General features: G+C 66.1%; 2 protein-coding genes across 3 annotated transcripts in view; both read left to right on the plus strand.

The window, feature by feature from the left end:
• Nucleotides 1-786: 786 nt before the first annotated feature.
• On the plus strand, nt 787-3,838 carry SCRT1 (scratch family transcriptional repressor 1). Its single transcript, XM_024117526.1, has 2 exons — nt 787-901; nt 2,895-3,838. Exons 1-2 carry the CDS (start codon nt 787-789, stop codon nt 3,836-3,838), a joined length of 1,059 nt encoding a protein of 352 aa, XP_023973294.1.
• Nucleotides 3,839-10,192: 6,354 nt separating this feature from the next.
• The window catches only part of DGAT1 (diacylglycerol O-acyltransferase 1), a 9,727-nt gene continuing 830 nt past the window's right edge, over nt 10,193-19,089 (plus strand). Inside the window, exons 1-14 of one of the 2 annotated variants that reach the window (XM_024117521.3) lie at nt 10,193-10,564; nt 14,775-14,862; nt 16,970-17,010; nt 17,102-17,187; nt 17,270-17,322; nt 17,543-17,648; nt 17,794-17,907; nt 18,011-18,085; nt 18,170-18,273; nt 18,368-18,406; nt 18,509-18,550; nt 18,625-18,669; nt 18,746-18,858; nt 18,944-19,009. In XM_024117521.3, the coding sequence (XP_023973289.1) occupies nt 10,371-10,564; nt 14,775-14,862; nt 16,970-17,010; nt 17,102-17,187; nt 17,270-17,322; nt 17,543-17,648; nt 17,794-17,907; nt 18,011-18,085; nt 18,170-18,273; nt 18,368-18,406; nt 18,509-18,550; nt 18,625-18,669; nt 18,746-18,858; nt 18,944-19,009 (1,166 nt within the window). In that variant the 5' untranslated portion in view covers nt 10,193-10,370. Of the gene's footprint in view, nt 10,565-13,269; nt 13,405-14,774; nt 14,863-16,969; nt 17,011-17,101; nt 17,188-17,269; nt 17,323-17,542; nt 17,649-17,793; nt 17,908-18,010; nt 18,086-18,169; nt 18,274-18,367; nt 18,407-18,508; nt 18,551-18,624; nt 18,670-18,745; nt 18,859-18,943; nt 19,010-19,089 lie in introns of those variants that run through there. The other variant, XM_055091216.1, reaches the window with a different exon arrangement.

Raw genomic sequence — 19,089 nt, forward strand, 5'->3', positions numbered from 1 at the left:
TCCCAGCGCACCCCTCCCCCCGAGGACCCCCGCCCGCCGCCCGCCGCCCGCCGCCGCCGCCGCCGCCGCCGCCGCCGCTCGCTCCGGCTGCAGAACAATAAAGCGAGCCTCCCAGAGACCCCCGCCGAGGACCCCCGCCCGGCGGCCGAGCCCCCGCGGCCCGCCCCTCGCAGCTCGCGCCGGCTCTGCCCGCCCGGTCGCTGGCCGCGGTGCTGGCCGGGCGGCGCTGGCCGCGGTGCTGAAGCCGCCGGCACTGCCGTCGCCGCCCCGTTCTCCGGGCCCGGCGCCGCCACCTGCGGGGGCATGGGGGGTCGCTGACTGAGGCTCCGCCGCGGTGGCGGGGGGGAGGGGAAGGGGGCCGCGGAGCCGGGCCAGCCCTGCACCCACTCGCAGCCTCCGGGCCCGGGACGGAGCCGCTCCCCCCCTCCCCGCCCTCCCAGCCTCCTCCCCCGCCTGTCCAGGGGCGGCACTGCGGGCTGGGAAGCCGGGACCAGAGGAGGAAAGGAAGGAAGGAAGGAAGAGAAGAGAGGAGAGAAGAGGAGAAGAGAGGAGAAGAGGAGAAGAGAAGGAAGGAAGGAGAAGAAAAGGGATCCGGAGGGGCAGAGGAGGAAACGCAGGACAGGCAGGCAGGAGAGAGGACGGCGCTCGTGCGGCAGCACCCAAAGGCCAGAGTGGGGACCCGCGCTGCTTCCGCCGTTCCTCGGATGGTGACGGGGCCCCGCCGCGGCCGCAGCCCCCCCGCGTCCCGGCTCCGCAGGCCCACAGCGCCGGAGCCCCGCAGGAATCATGCCCAGATCCTTCCTGGTCAAGAAGGTCAAACTTGACACGTTCTCCTCGGCAGACCTCGAGAGCTCCTACGGGCGCGCCCGAAGCGACCTCGGCGAGCGACTGCAGGAGAAAGGTGTGAGCTGGGATGAGGCTGGGGGCGGCGAGGGGCCCAGGGCAGGGCCGGAAGGGGTGGAGGGCCAGAGTATGGGGCTGGAGGGAGCAGGAGCCCCAGGAAATAGACCCGAGGGGACCAGAACCGGCAGGAGGCAGTGGCTGGAGTGGGACTTGGAGGGGATGGAGATGGCGGGTAGGGAGAGGGGAAGGCAGAGGTAGGCCAGAACGGAGCCAAGGCTGGGCAGGGAGAGTGTCAATGCAGGAGAGCGTGTGGGGAACAGGGGTCAGGAACAGGAGGTACCTGAAGGTACACACTGACCCACACCCTGACCAACACAGCACGGACACCTGCTGACATGACAGGACTTAGCGATGCATGCAAACCCACACTCAGAAAACTGAGCCTGCTTCAGAGCCCTCTTCTCTTCTTTGGCTACATCTCCAGGACCCCCTGCTAGGGCCATCAGGGAAGTGCTGTGAGCTCCAGGGAGTAGCCATGGGGTCCAGTGGGGGCGGCCCACCTGTCAGGGCAAAGGTCCCAGCCGAGGCAGCAGCAGTGTCTTCTTCCCTGAATCCAGGGTCAGGGAGAAGGGTGTGGGCAGGTGGGCTGTGGGCAGGGAAGTCCAAAGTGCTGGAGGCAGAGGGAGGCTCTTTGTGTAAGGGCGCCCAAATTCAAGGACAACTGTTAGCATGCAGGCAAGGGGCCTGAGACTGCCAGCAGCCTGGGGTGGTAAAACAAGTGTGACCTGAAGAAGCATAAGCCTGTGTGCGAGCCTGTGTGTGCCCATGTGACTGCGTGTGGCCATGTGACTGTGCGCTTGTGTGTGACCCTGTATGAGTGTGTGCCTGCCTGTGTGCCACTACATGGGACCATGTGACTCTGAGGCTGCTTTGCGCCCATGTGACTGGTGACCCTAGCTGAGAGTGTCTGGGTGGCTCTGGGTGGCCGCATGTCTGACCCTGCATGAGTAGGTGGCACAGGCCTGGGTCAGCATGCAGCCCATGCTGCATGGGCTCCAGGATTGACAGTGTCTGAGAGGCTGAGTGTAACCCTGAAGAAACCAGAGCCTGTATTGTGTGGGGTGTGCATTTGTGACTTTGAGGCTGTGAGATCCATCTCATGCCTTGAGAACAGCTGCAGTTACCGGCATGAATAATGCTGCCTGCCTGCAGTTTGTCCCTGTGAAGGTGTCCCCTGGTGGACGCCCTGGCACTGTCTCCAGTGCAGCGTCTTCCTGGTCATCTGTCCTGGGGCTGAGGAGGGCCCCCATAAAGGGTTAGGGCCTGGGGGAAGAGGGCAATGCAGAACAAGGTAGGACCCACGGCTGCAGGAGGGCCGAAGGGAGTGGGGGCAGAGGCGGAGTGGAAGGAGGGAGACAGGGCTGGAGCTGAAGGTGGTCAGATCCAGTGAGCAGTGGGAGACCCGGGAGGTGCTAGCGGGTCTGCGGGAGGTAGAGTTCTCCGGGGCTTGTGCGGAGACCTCGAGCACCGCAGAGGGTCAGCACCAAGGCTGGGCGCGGGTTCTCAGCACGGTGGAAAAGCCGCTGGGAGCCCTGAGAGCGGGAGCGACGGGGTCCCTGGATAGGCGGTCCTGGCTTTGTGCGCTGCGGGTCTGCAGTGTGTTGCATAATCAGGGAAAACTGCTGAAGTGGGGAGAACCCGAGGGGGAGGGAGAGGGGGAGGGGGAGGAGGGGAAGGAGGGCGAGGGAAGCGCCGCCCCTCCCCCCTGACCTTGAAGCTCCGCGGAAGGGGGGGGGGCAGCCGCGCCCGAAGATGCGACTCTTTTCCTCTTCCTGCGAGGGTGGGGCGGGGCGGGGCCGGGACGGGCCCTGTCTCATCTCTCCTCTCCTCTCTTCCCCTCCCTGCCCCGCGGTCCCTCGGCCCCTTATTCTTTGTCCTCCTTGTTCCCTCCTTCCCGGACCCCGCTGTCTCCCGCCGCCCTCCCGTGTGTGTCTCGCCCGCTGCCCGGTTCCCCTCCCGCTGTCTCCCTGTCTGTCCGCCTCGGCCCTTAGGATACCTCAACGACTACGCGGGGCCTGCCTCTGTCTACGATGGCGACGCCGAGGCGGCCCTGCTCAAAGGGCCGTCCCCGGAGCCCATGTATGCTGCGGCCGTGCGGGGAGAGCTGGGCCCGGCGGCTGCGGGCTCGGCGCCACCGCCCACCCCGCGCCCGGAGCTGGCCACAGCCGCGGGTGGCTACATCAACGGCGATGCGGCGGTCAGCGAGGGCTACGCTGCTGACGCCTTCTTCATCACCGACGGGCGCTCCCGCCGCAAGGCCGCCAACGCCAATGCCGCCGCCGCCCCCTCCACGGCCTCGGCGGCGGCCCCCGACGGCGACGGCGGAGGCGGGGTCGGGGCAGGCACGCGCGGCGCGGGATCGGGGGCCGGGGGTCGGGGCGGCGCGCGCGCGGGGGCGAGCACCGAGGCGCGCGCAGGGCCTGGGGCCGGCAGCGCGGGAGGCCGGCACGCGTGCGGCGAGTGCGGCAAAACGTACGCCACGTCGTCGAACCTGAGCCGCCACAAGCAGACGCACCGCAGCCTGGACAGTCAGCTGGCGCGGCGCTGCCCGACGTGCGGCAAGGTGTACGTGTCCATGCCGGCCATGGCCATGCACCTGCTCACGCACGACCTGCGCCACAAGTGCGGCGTGTGCGGCAAGGCCTTCTCCAGGCCCTGGCTGCTGCAGGGCCACATGCGCTCCCACACCGGCGAGAAACCCTTCGGCTGCGCGCACTGCGGCAAGGCCTTCGCCGACCGCTCCAACCTGCGCGCGCACATGCAGACGCACTCGGCCTTCAAGCACTTCCAGTGCAAGCGCTGCAAGAAGAGCTTCGCGCTCAAGTCCTATCTCAACAAGCACTACGAGTCGGCCTGCTTCAAGGGCGCCGCCGGCGGCGGCCCCCCGGCCCCGGCGCCCGCCGCGTCGCCGCAGCTCAGCCCTGTGCAGGCCTAGGGCGGCGGTGCCTCCGCCAGCCGGGTCGGCTCTCAGCAATACGGGCCCCCAGGGAGGTCTCCGCCGGCGAACAGGCGGAGGGGCCGGAGGGCGGGCCCCTCCTCACAGCAATAGGGGGAGGGGGCCCGGCCCCGCCCCGCCCGCCAGGGGCCTTGCCGGCCCCTTCAAGCAATAGGGTCCCGAGGGGAGACCCACCCCGAGCCCCCTCCCTTCCCCTCCAGGGTGCCCCAGGCTTTTTCCCAGCAATAGGGTCGAGGAGACCCAGAACCGAACCTCATCTACGAGTTAGGTCTCTGAAGACCGGGGTGGGGTGAGGTAGGGAGCGCCCCCTTCCTCCCTCTTCTGCGCCCCTGGATCGTGTCGCAGAGACTCAGGTCTTCCCCACCCCTTCCCAAGCCTTCCAGGGCCAGGCCTGCGGCCTAGACGTCCAGGGAGCCGGTCCCTCCCCAGCAGCAGGCGGGGGAGGAGCAGGATGGGGGGCTGCAGAGGCGTCCCTACTCCTCAGTGTTCGTTGAACCCCAGGAGTGTTAGACGCGTTGGGGATCGGGGAGGGGGGCGGAGGGCGGCACCTCTCTCCCTTGGGTTCCTTCTGGGGCCTCAGTCCGAGCCGCTCTCCTACCCTCGCCTCGCATCCCCTGGCAAATCCGAATTCTTCCAGCCCAGCTTCCCGGGCTCTGTCCTCCATAACGAATAATAATGACGCATATCAAATCGCATGGACTTATCCGACCTCCTCAGAACCCGCTCCCGCCCTGCCCCGGGGCCCCCTCCCTCGTACCCGGGCATTCGGTGTTGGAGGACGGATTTCTGGGGCCCGGCAGGCAGGCCTGGGCACAGCCCTCTACACACCTCTCTGTATTCGCTTTGCGGGTAAAGCCCCCTGGGGGGGTTGCGGATGCGTCGGGTTTCTTTCTGTATTTGTACGTTATATTTATGAACGGATTGCACTCGGGTCAGGGAAGGGGCGCTGCGGCCCCTATCCTTCCCGCCGACGCCAGGGGCTTGGGATGTCCGGGATCACTTTCCCCGCCCCTTAACCCCGCCCCACCCGGGCTCCGCCTCTTGGGAGCCTCAGGCCCCGCCTCTCAGAGGCCGGCCCCCTCCCTGGAACCCCAGGCCCCGCCCTCACTCTGTTGCCAACTTACGCCCGTCTATGCCAAAGCCTCGGCGGCGACCCCGCCCCAAGGGCCCGCCCCATTGGCCGCCGCCTTTGTGACGTCACTGCATGCAGCCCCAACCCACCTCCCGTCCCTTCCCGGGGCTGCCCGCTCCCTGTCCCTCTTAGTTAGTCCGAAGCCGACTATAGAGCAATAATGCGCACTGCATGCGAAGCTGCCGCCGCCTCTAGAGTTACTGAGAATCAGGTATCCCCCTGCCCTACCCACCCCATAGGCCCCTAGATCAGGGACACTGCGCGGGGCCGGACGCGCAGACTTTCTTCCCCCTCCTCCTCCCTCCTCCTCCCCCTCCCCCCCACGGCAGAGGCCGGCGGGTGTAATGGTTTCAGGGGCGGGGCGGGGTGGTTGCCCCCCAAGACCCCTCCTTCAGTCGTTCATCACCCACCAATCCTTCATTAGGCACCAACTATGTTCCAGGCCCCCTTCTGAGTCCGTTAGAGACGCGGCGACCTGCGGGGTGTGTGTGTGTGTGTGTGTGTGTGTGTGTGTGCATGTTTGTGACGGGCCCAACGGACTTGGGTGGGCCAGGGATGGCGGCAGGGGCAGAGAGAGCCGCGGGCCCTAGACCTAACCGTGGGCCCCTCACTCCTCCCTGCCCCAGCGCCGAGCCAGTGCTGGGGGCAGTGGGGCTCTGCCTTTGACTTGGGCCTGGGTTCTCAGCTCAGGTGGCACAGACCGAGGGCCCCAAGGCCCAGCACCACCAGGGCCACCCATACTGGATCCCATTCCTTCCATCCTCTGGCAATGGAGGCTCTGTCACGTCAGTCCAGGGCTCCAGGCCAGAAGAAAAGGTGCACGCTGGAGCATTTGACCTGGCTAGCCCCATCCCCGTGGGTACCAAGCCTGGCTGCTACTCAGCTGCTCCCGCAAGGGTGGACCCGGACCTGAGAGGCCAGCACAGCAGAGCCCACGTCCAAGACCCCTACATCCCAGCTTGGTGTTCACACAGCTCCCCAGCCGGGGCCTGCCCAGCTTGCGCGGGGCACACCCGCATGCACACGCACACACAGGCACCCCCACCCTACCCCACATGCCTATCTACCTACCTAAGGAGAAGGCCGGAGGGCTGTGGGCCGGCCGGGGTCTCCCGCTTCTCCCCACACCCCGCCGCCGTGGAAAGCCATGGGCCCCCTCCCGCCCCCTAACTAAGCAGCACAATAACCGACTTAGCGAATTCAGGTAGAAGGAACGTTTAGGTAGCACCTATTTTGTACTGATTCTACGAGTAGGGCCCGAGATGCGGGGGCCCCGGGTGGGGGCTGCGGCCGCCGGCCCGCCCCGCCCCCACCCCCGCCTGCGCCCCGCCGCCTTGTACATACTCCCACCCGGAACAGGCCGGGATTTTTACTCGGGCCGCGCCCCTCTTCCGCCCCCGTTTGGGGCCGGGCCGGCCGGACAGACGGACGGACGGACAGACCTCCTTCCTAAGCACAATAGCACCAGCTCCCCGGAGCACCGCACCTCCACGAGGAGAATAAATGCCACTCTTGATAGAACTTGGAGTGTCGGGCTGATGTATACAGGGCTGGGCCCGCGCAGCAGGGGGCGCTGGGGTCACCTAGGGGGCGTCTTACCGGTCCTGCTTCACCTCAGAGGTCAGGCAGGCGCAGGCCCAGCGCTGGGAGTGGCATCCTACCCACGCAGCCTTGGAGTCGCGCCGCTGCCTTTCGCTGGAGTGCGCCCGTGTCTTCTTTTGCGAGAAGGCAGTCTTCCACCCTGGAGGGCCGGCTTGTCAGACCAAAGGCAAGAGCACAGCCCTGAAGGCAAGGCAGTTAGCATTTCTCCTGTGGCAGGTGAATCCGCTCTGTGCCAGGAACTGGGGGAGGCTACAGTCAGATCTAGTCCAGGACTGATCTAGAATGGCTAGAGTAGGTACAGCAGGGCCTGTAATCCTGTGGCCTGGGGTACCCCCACTCTTCCTGTAGGGGCTCCTGCTGTCCCTACAGGCCTGACAGCCACCAGCGAGCCTTCCTCGATGCCACTGGAGAAAATGGGGACAGCAGAGGGTGTGGGGGTCTGACCCTTTCCTGCAGCCTGCTGTCCACATCCTGACTCCCAGATTCAGGGGATATGTTCCCACACTGAGGAGCCCTCCATAGGTAGCTGGGCCAGGCTGGCTCTGGGGAGGAGGTGCCCAGGGGTCATAGGAGTTCCCACAGCCATGCACAGCCCTCGGGCTCTAGACAGGATGTCACGTTGAGGAGATGAGGGGCAGGGCTGTGCTGGGCTCAGAGAGCCCAGGGACATGGACCCCTACCCCAGCAAATGCCCTCGGCACCCAGGTAGGTAGGCATGAGCTGAGAGGTCCCACATCTTTGGAGACATGTGGTCAAACCAGGTCAGCCCAGGGCCAGAGCAGCTGTCTTCACCCTGGCAGGGGACAGGCCCACCCAGACTCCACTGGTATGGACAGCAGGGGAGACTGACCTGCAGCAGACCAGAGCCTGCGGACCTGCTGCTCAGGGTGGGGCTCACCTGGAGGTGGGCGCCCCCTTCCGGGGAGCACTATCAGCCTTAACAACCTCAGGAAAGCCCCCAGTGTTGGTAGAGGATAGGTCGGAATCTTTGCCTCATTTGCATATCAAGATTCTGAGCCTCAGGGAGAGAAACAACTTGTCCAAGGGCTGCCTTTGACTTAAGCCCTGCCCAATACCCCACCCATCCTAAACTCAGATTCACACCTGGGTGGGCAGCAATGGCAGCGAGGAAGGCTCTTAGAGGTCCACTCCTCCCCAGGGCTCCTCAGCTTCGGGGTCTGGACTGACTGTTTCTGCTTCTCCAAGACTCTAAGGGGCAGTGGGGGTGGAAGGATGGAGGCTGCCTCCCCGGTGTCCGGGACGAGCCCACCCTTGTCTCCACAGGTGTCCATGGACAGAACTTTGCATTCCAGAGAATAGGTGGCACAGGCTGCTGATCACCATGTCCAGTGTCTTCCCTCACAGGCTTCCTTGGCCTGCCCGCGGCACCTCCAACCTAGTGTCAGCCCGAGGCCCTTTCTAAACCCCAAAACCCTTCCAGCCCTTTATTCGGCCAGACCTGCAGGTTCCTCACCCCGGGCCAGGTGTTGCTTCCACCAGCAGGGAGACTCGCCACTGAGCTTTCTTCGACAACTCCTCATGCACACATTTGTCCCCAAACAACCTCACCTACCTTGACCTTTTCCCTCCCCTGTGGCTCTGGGCCGCACCTCACCCAGGATCCTGAGGTGCTGGGGCTGTGGGCGGAGCTGGAGTAGGCCCCACCTCCCTCCTGGAGGTCCCGCCCACTATCAACCACAGGCCTCCGCCTCCCTCAAACAGGCCCTGCACCCCGCTGGTACAGGGGCTCTTCCTTATTGGTGCCTTCACAGCCCATGTCTTCCCATTGGCTCGAGGCCTTGATCTTGCTCTCAACTTCGGTGGTGGAACCCTTGGTTCCCCCACAGCCCCGGGTCAGATCGGTCCTTTCTGGCTGCCCCCAGTCCACCCTGGTCCCCTCACTCCTACTGTTTCTTGTCTGCCGACGACTTGGAGCCTGGACGCGGACACAGGCAGCCGCTTCTAACACGGCCCTTCACTCCTCGTTGGCTACTGTGCTCAGCCTCTCTGGGCCTACTGGCAGCCTGAGCCGTCGATCTTCTCCTCTACCAATCAGCGTGCCAGTCCGGGCCGGCCCTCTAGTCTTGGCTCTGTATTGGAGGATGGCCTGGCGAGAAGGTGCGCGGAGACACGTGGGCGTGCGTGGGGAGCTTACTACTAGCTGCCTCGGAGAGGGCATGGGGAGGGAGGGGCAGAGCTCCCATGGCTCACCCCTACGCTGCGGGCTCCCGAGAGGACCCTCTTCTGCGTCCGACCTCCCTTGGGATCAGTACTCAGAAAGGCCTAGCTCCTCCTGGCTCAGGTCGGCCTAGGAACAGACGAACGTTCTTGGACACTGGATAGGCGACGGGGCTGGTCCTGACCCACCGAGGCTGGGCCATGTGGGCACACGGGAGGGGTTCTGGCGCCCAATGAGGGCGGCCCCTTTAGCAGGCTACTTGAAAACACCTGCAAGGTAGCCTCAGCCTGCCAGGAAGGGATGCCAGGCTGGTATCAGCCGCAAATGGTCCGGTGGCAGAAGAACGTGTCACCGGGGGGCCCAGGTGCCTGTCCGTGGAGGTGATGGATCCAGGGCAAGCCCGGCGGGAAGGAGGGCTGACCTCAGGCTGAGCCTCTGGATTTATTTGCTTTCAGAGAGGTGATCTTCTCAGCCTTGCTTACCTCAGGGGAGTGAATGGAGTGGGTTCTGCGGCTAGGGGTGTTTCTTGGGTAAACCAGGCCTGAGCCCCCGGGTGAACCCTCGCATCCGGAAATCCAGGATGCTCACACTCCACGCTCTTTGCAAAATGCAAGTCAAGCCAAGTGGGACCGGACTTGCCCGCCTATGGTTCTCACCGTGCAGTTGTTATGGTGTATTAGTTGCTTCATTTAACGACTGGATGACTGCAGACTGTGCAATGACACAGAAGCCTCTGGGCCCCCGCGAATTGGCACTTCAGGATCCCCACGCCCTGGCAAAACTGGCCCCGGTGCGAAACGCGGGAAGCTCTGCAAGTCTGCGGACGAGGGCAGAAGGGGGCCGGGTGGAGAGGCGGGCCGGGCGTGCCCATTGTGGGGGCGAGGGCAGCACCCTTGCCCCGCCCCGTCCTGGGCCTGCAGGGGAGAGGTGCTGCCCCTGGGAGTAGGTGGGCCAGGTGGAGGTACCCGGGATGCGGGGCCTGAGGCCTTTCTCTCGCTCCATCCTTTGGCCTGGCGCTTGTCTGAACAACCTAAGCGAAGGAAAAGCGGGGGCCTACGGTAGTAACTGGAGGGCTCGCGGAGCACCAACGCGCTAGGTGTCTGTCTGACAGTACCACACGAGGCATTTCATAAATAACCTACATCCCCACACCCCGCTCCTGGGCTGAGGCATGACGAAACCCTGTGTTTAAAGAGCGGGACAAGGGTCAGGCAGCGGTCAGGAGGGGCTTCCAGCTGCCAGGAAGCCGCGCGTTTTCCGCCGAGGCCCTCGGGGAGCAGCGTCCGCCCCTGGCTGCGCGCCCGCCTGCGCGCTCCGGCTCGCGCCATGAGACTACAACTCCCAGCGTGCCACGCGCGCCAGCAGACTACAAATGGACGCGCGCCGCGGCCATGGGCCAGTTAGCCGCTCCGGGAGCGACGTTGCCGCGGGCTCGGGGAAGACCCGGCGGGTGCGCGCTGATTGGCGGCGCGGGCTACGGCGGCCGACAGGGGGCGGTGGCGGCCTCTGGCCGAGGGTCCGGAGGCGGGGCCTCGGGCCTCGGGCGCTGCGAGCCCGGTGGGCCACGACTCCGCCGCGGCTGGGTGCGGGCTGAGGCCATGGGCGACCGCAGCGGCGCGAGCGGCTCCCGGCGCCGGAGGACGGGGTCGCGGCCCTCGAGCCAGGGCGGCAGCGGGCCCGCGGCGGCGGCGGAAGAGGAGGTACGGGACGTGGGCGCCGGGGGGGACGCGCCTGCCCCGGAGAAGGACAAGGACGGAGACGTCGACGTGGGCAGCGACCAGTGGGATTTGAGGTAGCGGTGCGCCTGACCCCTAACCTTTGACACCGAGCCGCGGCCTGCGCGACCCTCGCTGTTCCCCCAGGCGTGTCCGCCGTAGCTCGGACTCCGAGCCCGAGAGCCTGGCGCTTGGGCTCCGAGTCCGAGAGCCTGGCTTCCGGACTTTGCGTGGACAGGTGTGCCCCTTGGGCCTCCGCGGGGAAACTTAGGGGGAGGTTAGGGGTGGAGGGTCGCCTGACAAGGTCACACAGGTGGGGGCGCCGAGGGGAGCCAGCAGCGGCCCAGCTTCCAGACGCCCCTCCCAATGCACATCTTTAGGTGGGTCCTGAGGCTCTTTCCCAGGGTGAGCCCAGAGCCTGGAGCCCGAGGTGGGCTGGTTCCAGCCACCCATACTGTCCTCTTCCTGAAAGGAGATGGATGGCATCTGGCGTTGTGTGATGAAGGGGGCCCCTCCTGAGGGCGATGAGGGGTGCCTTGTGGGTAGATAAGGCTCCCAGAGGAGGGTGGGCTGGCTGGGGAGTGGGCCAGCAGGAGCTTGGGACTGCCTGAGGAAAGGGGCAGGGGGCAGTGCGAGAGGGTTTCTCATCCCTTGCAGACCCTCCCAAGAATGGTCTTCACAGAGGTCCCTCATCCTTTACCCAGTGATTGACTGGCCTGGGGTCCTACTTATATTACCAGCGCAAATGCCTGCTCTAGGGTCAGAGATGAGTCCTGTATTGGGACTCTCACCCCTGGCTGGGGTACAGGAGGGGGGTTTGAAGTGGGCACACCCACAGGTGGTCTCCCTACTTAGCTGAAGGACTGATGGGAAGGGGGTGGGGGGCAAGCTGTGGCTGATGGGGAGGACCTGGCCCACCTGGGCATCGGCTGAGTCCTGCAGCTGGCTCCAGGCGTTCCCTTTGCCATCCCCCACGCCCCCTCCCCACACCGTAGCCTTCATCCTGGCCAAGGGCCCCTCAGGGACTCTGGCTTTGGAAGCAGCTCCAGAGCTAGAGATTATCAAGGAGGAAGTGGGCAATCTGTCAGTGGGTTGGCAAGGATTTGCTCTCTCATTAAAGAAGAACCGAGGCTTTCTTCACTGAGTACTGTGGGGAGGGAATGGGCAAGGGCAGCTGGGGTGCAGGCGCTGTCCTTGCCCTTGGGGTGCGCACAGCTCACCTGGGAGATAAGATCATCTCGGCAGCGTGAGCAAAGGTCTGGCGCAGAGTTCATGATGGCACCGTGGGGGAGGAGGGCGGCTCTCCTGAGGAGTGCTGGCTTCCTGTGGGCCTGAGGTGGGACTGAGGGAGGACGCAAAGGGTAGGAGTGTCCTGGAGTCCCCTCTGCTAACTCCCCACATTATCCCCCCCAGGAGACAGGGGCGTGGCTGGCTCCACCTCCCTCTGGAGGGGGTGGGATTTGGGGTCATTTTGTTTGCGATGGGGGCGGTGCCAGCTTTGGGCCCAGCTGTCACCCTGGGTGGGCAGTCACTTTCCTGCTCTACACAGGCCAGGAGGCCAGAAGCCTCTCCTGCACTCCTGCTAGTTGCACTGAGCGAGCAGGAGCCCTGACTGCCCCCCCTCAAGGTCTGGACCCTTGGGAAGAGGGCCAGTAGGTGGCAGGGATGGGCCACGGCAGTCCCCTCTGATCTGCAGGACACACACGCTATGTGTGCTTGTCCCTCATGCCAGATGCTGCAGGGTTTGGGGTCTCCTGGGGGCAGAACCAGGCCTTGCTCTGGCTGCCCTCTTGGCATCTGGCCTCTGCTGCCCCTCCTCCCTGCTTGTTCCTCCCCCTTCCTCCTCCCTCCCCTCCCGACACTTCCTGCTCACCTTGGCCTGGCAGGCGGGTCAGGCTCTGGGTGGGGCCGGAAGGAGGGCCGCCCCTTTACCCCTGCCTCTCAGCTCATTCCTTTCAGGTGCACCACACTCCCCTGTGTGCCCTCCAGCGTTTGGTTCATGGGCCCTCCAGCCAGGGCCTTCTTGTCGTGGGGCTCTCCCACGGGTTTGTCTCTGGGGTGTCCTCTGTTTCTCCCTCTCTAGCAGGGACAGAGGACACGGGGAGCCCCCCCCAACTGGAGGAAGTGCCAAGGGGGTGGCAGCTGGGAGGTGAGCTGGCACCCTGCCCCCTCCTTGTTCTAACTGGCCCTGGAGCTGGACCATGTGGTCCTGCGTGTGTGGTCCACACTTGGGGCTGTGCCTCTGGGCAGGCTTTGAACCTCGGTGAGCCTCAGTTTCCCCGTGTGCCCTCCTCCCAGTGCTGCTGTGAGCTGGTGAAAGAGGTGATGTCTGTGATGAGTTAGAATGGCCCTGCTGGCTGGGTGGGACTTGGGAGCAGGTGGCTGGGCCGCTGGAGGGCACAGAGGCGTGGGCAGCGCCTGCAGTAGGGGAGAGGGTGACAGAGCTCTGGGCAAGGCGGCCCGGCCCCGCGTCCGTGCCCCGCGTCCACGCCAACCATGCCTGGTGCCCTCTGGTCCACTGCAGCTGACTGCATCGGCAAGGCTGGACCTCTGGGGGGATTGGTGGGTGGTGGGCTTCCTTCCCTGGGTCGGGCCCTCCGACCTCTGGGGGCACGGAGCTGCCTGGGCTGGGGATGGTCAGAAGGCCGGTGGAGGGGTCTGAGGGGCGGGTGTGTGTGGCTTGGGGAAGGCCTTAGGAGCCTGACAGCAGCGATCTGGAAGAGCTTTAACAACGTTATTTGTCGTCAGGTTTGGAAAACGCCACCCTTCCCCCACCCCCATTTTCATCCTAGAGATTGCTGCAGATAGAGTCAGCGTGGTCTTCTCAGTGGCCCAGAGCGGGCAGGGGTCACGCTGTTGTGAAACAGTCCCCTGGGCGTGTCGAGCCAGGCGTGGACATGCAGATGGCGGTTGGCAGGTTGTGGCACGAGGTGGCTTTGGGACGCTTCCAGTAAAAGCGAATGGGCTTGAATTTGGGGGAGGGTTCTGGGCAAGCCCGTCCAGTGGAGAGGCCCAGAGACTGTCCTCTCTGGGGAGCTGAGCCTTGGAGCTCTGCTTGCCTCTCCGAAAGGCAGGTGCAGAAACTCAGGAAGAAGAGGGCGTGGGGAGGAGCGCACAGCCCCACTGCGCGCGGTCCAGGATGGCGCTGGAGGGCAGGTGCACGGAGGCCAGGCCTGTGACTGGGAGAGGCGGGTGGGCCAGGTGTGGGCGGACCTCGGTCTGGGAAGGCAGAGGTCAGACCGTCAGCACTGCCCTGGCTGAAGATGCTGAGTGGCGTCTCGTCCTCCCCGGCTCTGCATCTCCTGGGTGCGGCCGTCTGAGTGCTGACCCCAGCTGTAGCCAGGCGTGCCACAGAGGCAGGGCCACCCCCGGAGGCCCTCTCTCCTCCTGCGCCCCAGCTTCCTCCTGAGGTAGAGCTGTGTCCACGGGAGGGAAGGGGAGGGGAGGCCCTGGCTTCTCCTCTTACAAAACCGGAGGCCTTGCTCAACGCCGTGGAAGGCCTCCTGGTGGCAGGGCACTTGGGGCGAGGCCTTGGCACCAGCTCTGAGCCTTGCCCCGCCGTGCTGCGGCCCCTCCACCTCTGCCTTGCCCTGAGGATCAGGCAGGGACGTGAGGGTCTGCGTCTGTGTCCCCCAGCCCTGGCACTGTGTGGGAGTGCTCACGGGCGGGGGGCACCGAAAGTGCCTCTGCTGGCTTCTGCTATAGACCTCCCTGCCATCAGGGGCCGAGCGCCTGGGTGCCGGTGCCCACTGGGACCTGTGTGGGCCAAATGGAGGGAGGAGGCGGTTGGAGTGGGGCCCTTGGCTCACTGGGTGGTAGTGGGCTGGGCCGACTGCAAAGGCAGATTCGCCCCCCCCCTCATCTGTCCAGCATTGCCGGATGGGCCCCCGGACCCCTGGGGTGGACTCTTCCTGCGGGCCCATCACCACTCCTTAGCCAGCGAGTGTGGCGGCAGCCAGAGGCATCTGTGGAGGGAGGTGGGCTCCCAGCCTGTGGGACTCCGGCCCCGCGTAGCCAGCTCCTGTCTGTGGCGTGCCCCCACCCACCTGCAGCGTGGAGCGGCAGGCCTCTGGGTGTTCCTGAGAGCTTGGCGTGGCCTGGCCCCTCTCTGGTGATAGATGGGGAGTAGGACGTGTGGGCAGATGGGTGTGAGCTGGCCAGAGTGAGGGGCTGGGCGTGGCCGGGTTCCCAGGTGTCTGCCAGGGCTGGGAGGCGTGGGCCTGCTTTTGGCCTTGCCTGAGGTTCTCACTGCCTGGGGCTCTGCGGGTGCCCACTCCTGCTTTCCAGGTGCCACCGCCTGCAGGATTCTCTGTTCAGCTCTGACAGTGGCTTCAACAACTACCGTGGCATCCTGAATTGGTGTGTGGTGATGCTGGTAAGTAGGGTGGTGTCTTGGAGCAGGTGTCCCTGTGGCCAGGTGGGGCACAGGCTCTGCCCCCTGGGGCAGGTGGCCAGAGCTTTTGTGGCTGGGCTGAGTGGAGATGGATCGCGGTGGCGGTCCCTGCAGCGGCCGTATACTGGGCTCCCGGAGGGCTCACGCTCAGCCCTCGTCCCTGTTGAACCCCAGGAGACGCCTGCAGGGCTAGCGTGGGAGCCTTTGTGCTGTGGGCTGTGCCCGAGGGGCGCTGGCGTCTCCTGAGGCGCTTCTCTGGCTTGGCGTGGGGGCAGGAAGGAGTAGATGGGCTGGTGGGCCTTGGGGCTGTGGGCGCAGGGCCTCCTGGCCGCACGGGTGAGTGGTCTTGGGTGTCTGTGCAGAGTTTCCTCTTCTGTTGCAAACGGCCCTCGTGGGTGTGGAGCCCCCGGGCAGGCCCGGGCTTGGGGGAGCAGGGCTGAGAGTACGGTTCCCTGGCTCAGGCCTGCAGCCCCGGGCCCCCCTCCCTCAGTCTCAGGAGGGTAAGCGCGGGGACCCCTGCGCCTGCCTCGCTCTGCGGCCTGCTCAAGGCCGCTGCTTCAGGGGCCCCGCTCCCCCGGCACTTGGCCGGGCTGGGCCAGCAGCTCTGGCCCACAGGGAGCTGGAGTCCAGCGCTCCAGGGCGCAGCCTTCGGCCGGGGCAGGGGGCAGGGGCCTCTCTGGGCTGATGTGGCGCAGCGCCCTTGGCCCTCTGCCCCACGTGTCTGCCTGTCTTGGGTGTGGCTCCCGCGGCTGCCCGTGTACAAGGGGCTCCCGCACCTTCCCTGTCTGTGGCCCCAGGAGGCTCCCTGGGGAGCTGTGGGGCGCCATGCAGCCTGGTGGGTGAGAAGCTGCCTGGGCAAGGGGAGAGCGGGCCGTAGGCCAGCCCAGACCCAGGAGATGACGTGTCCCTGGTCTCTGGAGGCCATTGCCGGCCGAGGCTGGGTTTGTGAAGAGGGGGTCGTGCGGGGCGGGCCCTCAGCTGCCTGGGCGGCACTGTCTGCCCTCCTGCAGCCCCTGGGCCTGCCTGGCCCTTCGGTGCCGCCCCAAAGCCTTCCCCCTGCTTCTGGTACCTCTGCCACACCCTCCCTGTAGGAGACGCGCATCCCGCGCTGCGTTCCCTCTGCAGCCTGGGCCTCCAGGTGGGTGCTGCCTATTTGCAGCTCCAGCTCTCGCCTGCTGTGAGCTCTCAGGACAGGCCACCACCAGGTGGGGTGACACTGTAGGACCGCGTGTGTCCTGGTAAGCTGGCCGGTCAGGCGTTTGACTGGGAGAGGGTGTGGCAGGTGGCCCCTGCATCTCTGAGCTTGTCATCTCCTTGTGAAACTTGCCAGGTAAGGGATCCCACCAGTGTCCCCTGGAGAAACATCACTTTTCTGCAGAACCTTGCGTAACCTGCACGGGGCCTGTGCCTTGTGGGGTGGGGGCGCAGGTTCCTGTCCCTGCAGAGGAAAGCCAGGCACCCAGCCACCGGCTAAGGCAGGAGCTTATTGTGATGGGGGCTCCATCCTCGGCTGCTGGTGCTTCAGGAAGGGCCGAGGCGGGCAGGGGCGTGAGTTACAGTGTGGCGCTCCAGGCCCAGCTTCCCCCAGCCCCTCAGGACTCTGGCCCTCTTCTTCCCACCACCCCACACAGGGCGTGGGCACTCCCGGTGCAGCGCCTGCCACCCAGCCAGGCGCTGCGAGGACTGGCCTGACTGGCGGGGCGGTGCCCTGGGTGTGGGTGGCAGCTCCATCTGGCAGGCTTGGACTTTGGGACTGTTGCTGTGGCCTTGGGGCCCTCAGTGGCTCAGTGGACGGATGCGGGCTGCTGGAGGCGCGGGTCTCTCTCCGCCGCTGAAGGCGCAGGCATCTGGGAAGTGCCTGGAGCCGGGTCGGCTCCTCCTCGTTGGCGTGCCGGGGGCAGTGCCGAGGGGCTTCGCTTCCCGTCCCTGCGCTGGTGCCCGCGGGGTGGCTTGCGAGCCGCGTGAGGTCAGACAGGGCGGGGCCTGCAGGGTGGAGGCTGCTGCTCGGACCTACGGGTGCCAGGAGGAGCTGGGGTGGGCGTTCCGGGGCCAGAGGTGACAGGGTTGTATCCCTCTCTCTCTTTTGCAGATCTTGAGCAATGCACGGTTATTTTTAGAGAACCTCATCAAGTGAGTGGGCCCTGGCCCTGCCCCACCCACTGCCAGCTCAGGCCCCGCCCTTCACCCCCTCAGACCCTCACCCCCACCCGCCCATCCGCAGGTACGGCATCCTGGTGGATCCCATCCAGGTGGTGTCTCTGTTTCTGAAGGACCCCTACAGCTGGCCCGCTCTGTGCCTGGTCATTGGTGAGCCGAGTGCCCAGGAGGCCTCGGGTGGGGGCAGGGCTGACCCGGGCCTGAACCTGCCCTGTGGCGCTTCTGTCCTCAGTGGCCAACGTCTTTGCCGTGGCTGCGTTCCAGGTGGAGAAGCGCCTGGCTGTGGTAAGCAGCGCCCTCACGCCCACCCTCGCCCAGCCCAGAGGTCTGCCCCTCACCAGCCAAACTGCCCCTCACACCACTGTGTTTCATTCAGGGTTTGGGGCTGTGTGTGGCTTTCCCGGGAGGGGCTGCACCTCAGGCCTGGCGGCCATGCCCTAGGGAGACCCTCTGGCCAGGGCGTGGGGGCCCCCGGCTGAGTGCTGTGCTCCCCCACCCACCCCAGGGTGCCCTGACGGAGCAGGCAGGGCTGCTGCTGCACGGGGTCAACTTGGCCACCATCCTCTGTTTCCCGGCGGCTGTGGCCTTCCTGCTTGAGTCCATCACTCCAGGTGGGCCATCCGTCTCACCCCTGTCCCAACCTGTCTCTGGGGCCCGTAGGAGAGACCTAGGCGAGCCACAGGGGCTGCCCCTGTGGCCGTGGCTCTCCTGTGGGCAGTGTGGGAGGCGCATGGCCTGAGCTTGCCTCTCCTGCAGTGGGCTCCGTGCTGGCTCTGATGGTGTACACCATCCTCTTCCTCAAGCTGTTCTCCTATCGGGACGTCAACCTGTGGTGCCGAGAGCGCAGGGCTAGGGCCAAGGCCAAGGCTGGTGAGGGGCTGCCTGGGGCTGGGGCCACCCGGGGCTGCCACCTGCTGTGGGGCTGGACCCGGGCAGCATCGCAGCCTCACCCCGCCCTGCCACTTGCTCGTAGCTGCTGCGGGTAAGAAGGCCAACGGGGGAGCTGCCCAGTGCACCGTGAGCTACCCTGACAACCTGACCTACCGTGGTGAGAACGCGGCCGGGGGCCCGGGGGGAGGGGGGCTGCGGGGGGCCGGGGCCTCGGCCTGCTAGCCCCACCCTCCCGTTGCAGATTTGTACTACTTCCTCTTTGCCCCCACCCTGTGTTACGAGCTCAACTTCCCCCGCTCCCCCCGCATCCGAAAGCGTTTCCTGCTGCGGAGGCTCCTTGAGATGGTGAGGCTGGAGGCTGGAGGCTGGGGCCCTCGCGGGCTGGGGGGCCACCGGGCACTGGGGGGTTCAGCCCGCTGTTCTCTGCTTCCTCCCGCAGCTGTTCCTCACGCAGCTCATGGTGGGGCTGATTCAGCAGGTACGCAGGCTGGGCTGGGGGCCGCGCTGTGCGGGGTTGGGGGAGTTGCTGGAGGAGGGTAGCTCGGGCGGCCAGGGAGCTGACGCCCTGCCCTCTTTGTAGTGGATGGTCCCCACCATCCAGAACTCCATGAAGCCCTTCAAGGTGAGCAGGCAGGCCCTCGCGGGGTGGGGTCTGAGGGCGGGACCGAGAGAACCAGCTGCGCCCTGTCTCTGCAGGACATGGACCACTCCCGCATCATCGAGCGCCTCCTGAAGCTGGCGGTGAGCAGCCTGGTGGGGGGCGGCACGCGGGGGGCGGGGGGCGGTGGTCTGGAACCTGGCACACGCCTCCCCGCAGGTCCCCAACCACCTCATCTGGCTCATCTTCTTCTACTGGCTCTTCCACTCCTGCCTGAACGCCGTGGCCGAGCTCATGCACTTCGGAGACCGGGAGTTCTACCGGGACTGGTGGTGGGTGGCCTTGGGTGCGGGGCCGGGGGCTGTGGGGGCGAGGGCCGTGGCGCAGCCCGGTCACCCGCCGTCTCCCGACCCCCAGGAACTCTGAGTCCGTCACCTACTTCTGGCAGAACTGGAACATCCCCGTGCACAAGTGGTGCCTAAGGTGGGTGTGGGCGCCGCAGCTGGCGGGCGGGCGGGCGGGCGGGCGGGCCGGCCGGCCGGCGGCACGTGGGTCGGGCGCCC

The sequence above is a fragment of the Physeter macrocephalus genome, chromosome 15, assembly GCF_002837175.3.
Source record: "Physeter macrocephalus isolate SW-GA chromosome 15, ASM283717v5, whole genome shotgun sequence".
NCBI classification, from domain to species: Eukaryota; Metazoa; Chordata; class Mammalia; order Artiodactyla; family Physeteridae; genus Physeter; species Physeter macrocephalus.

What these genes read in the sequence shown, in the direction of transcription:
- SCRT1 (XM_024117526.1), top strand. Translation starts at nt 787, where the DNA reads ATGCCCAGATCCTTCCTGGTCAAGAAGGTCAAACTTGACACGTTCTCC. An exon ending in CGAGCGACTGCAGGAGAAAG is followed by an intron (nt 902 to 2,894) that starts GTGTGAGCTGGG and finishes CTCGGCCCTTAG; the next exon opens with GATACCTCAACGACTACGCG.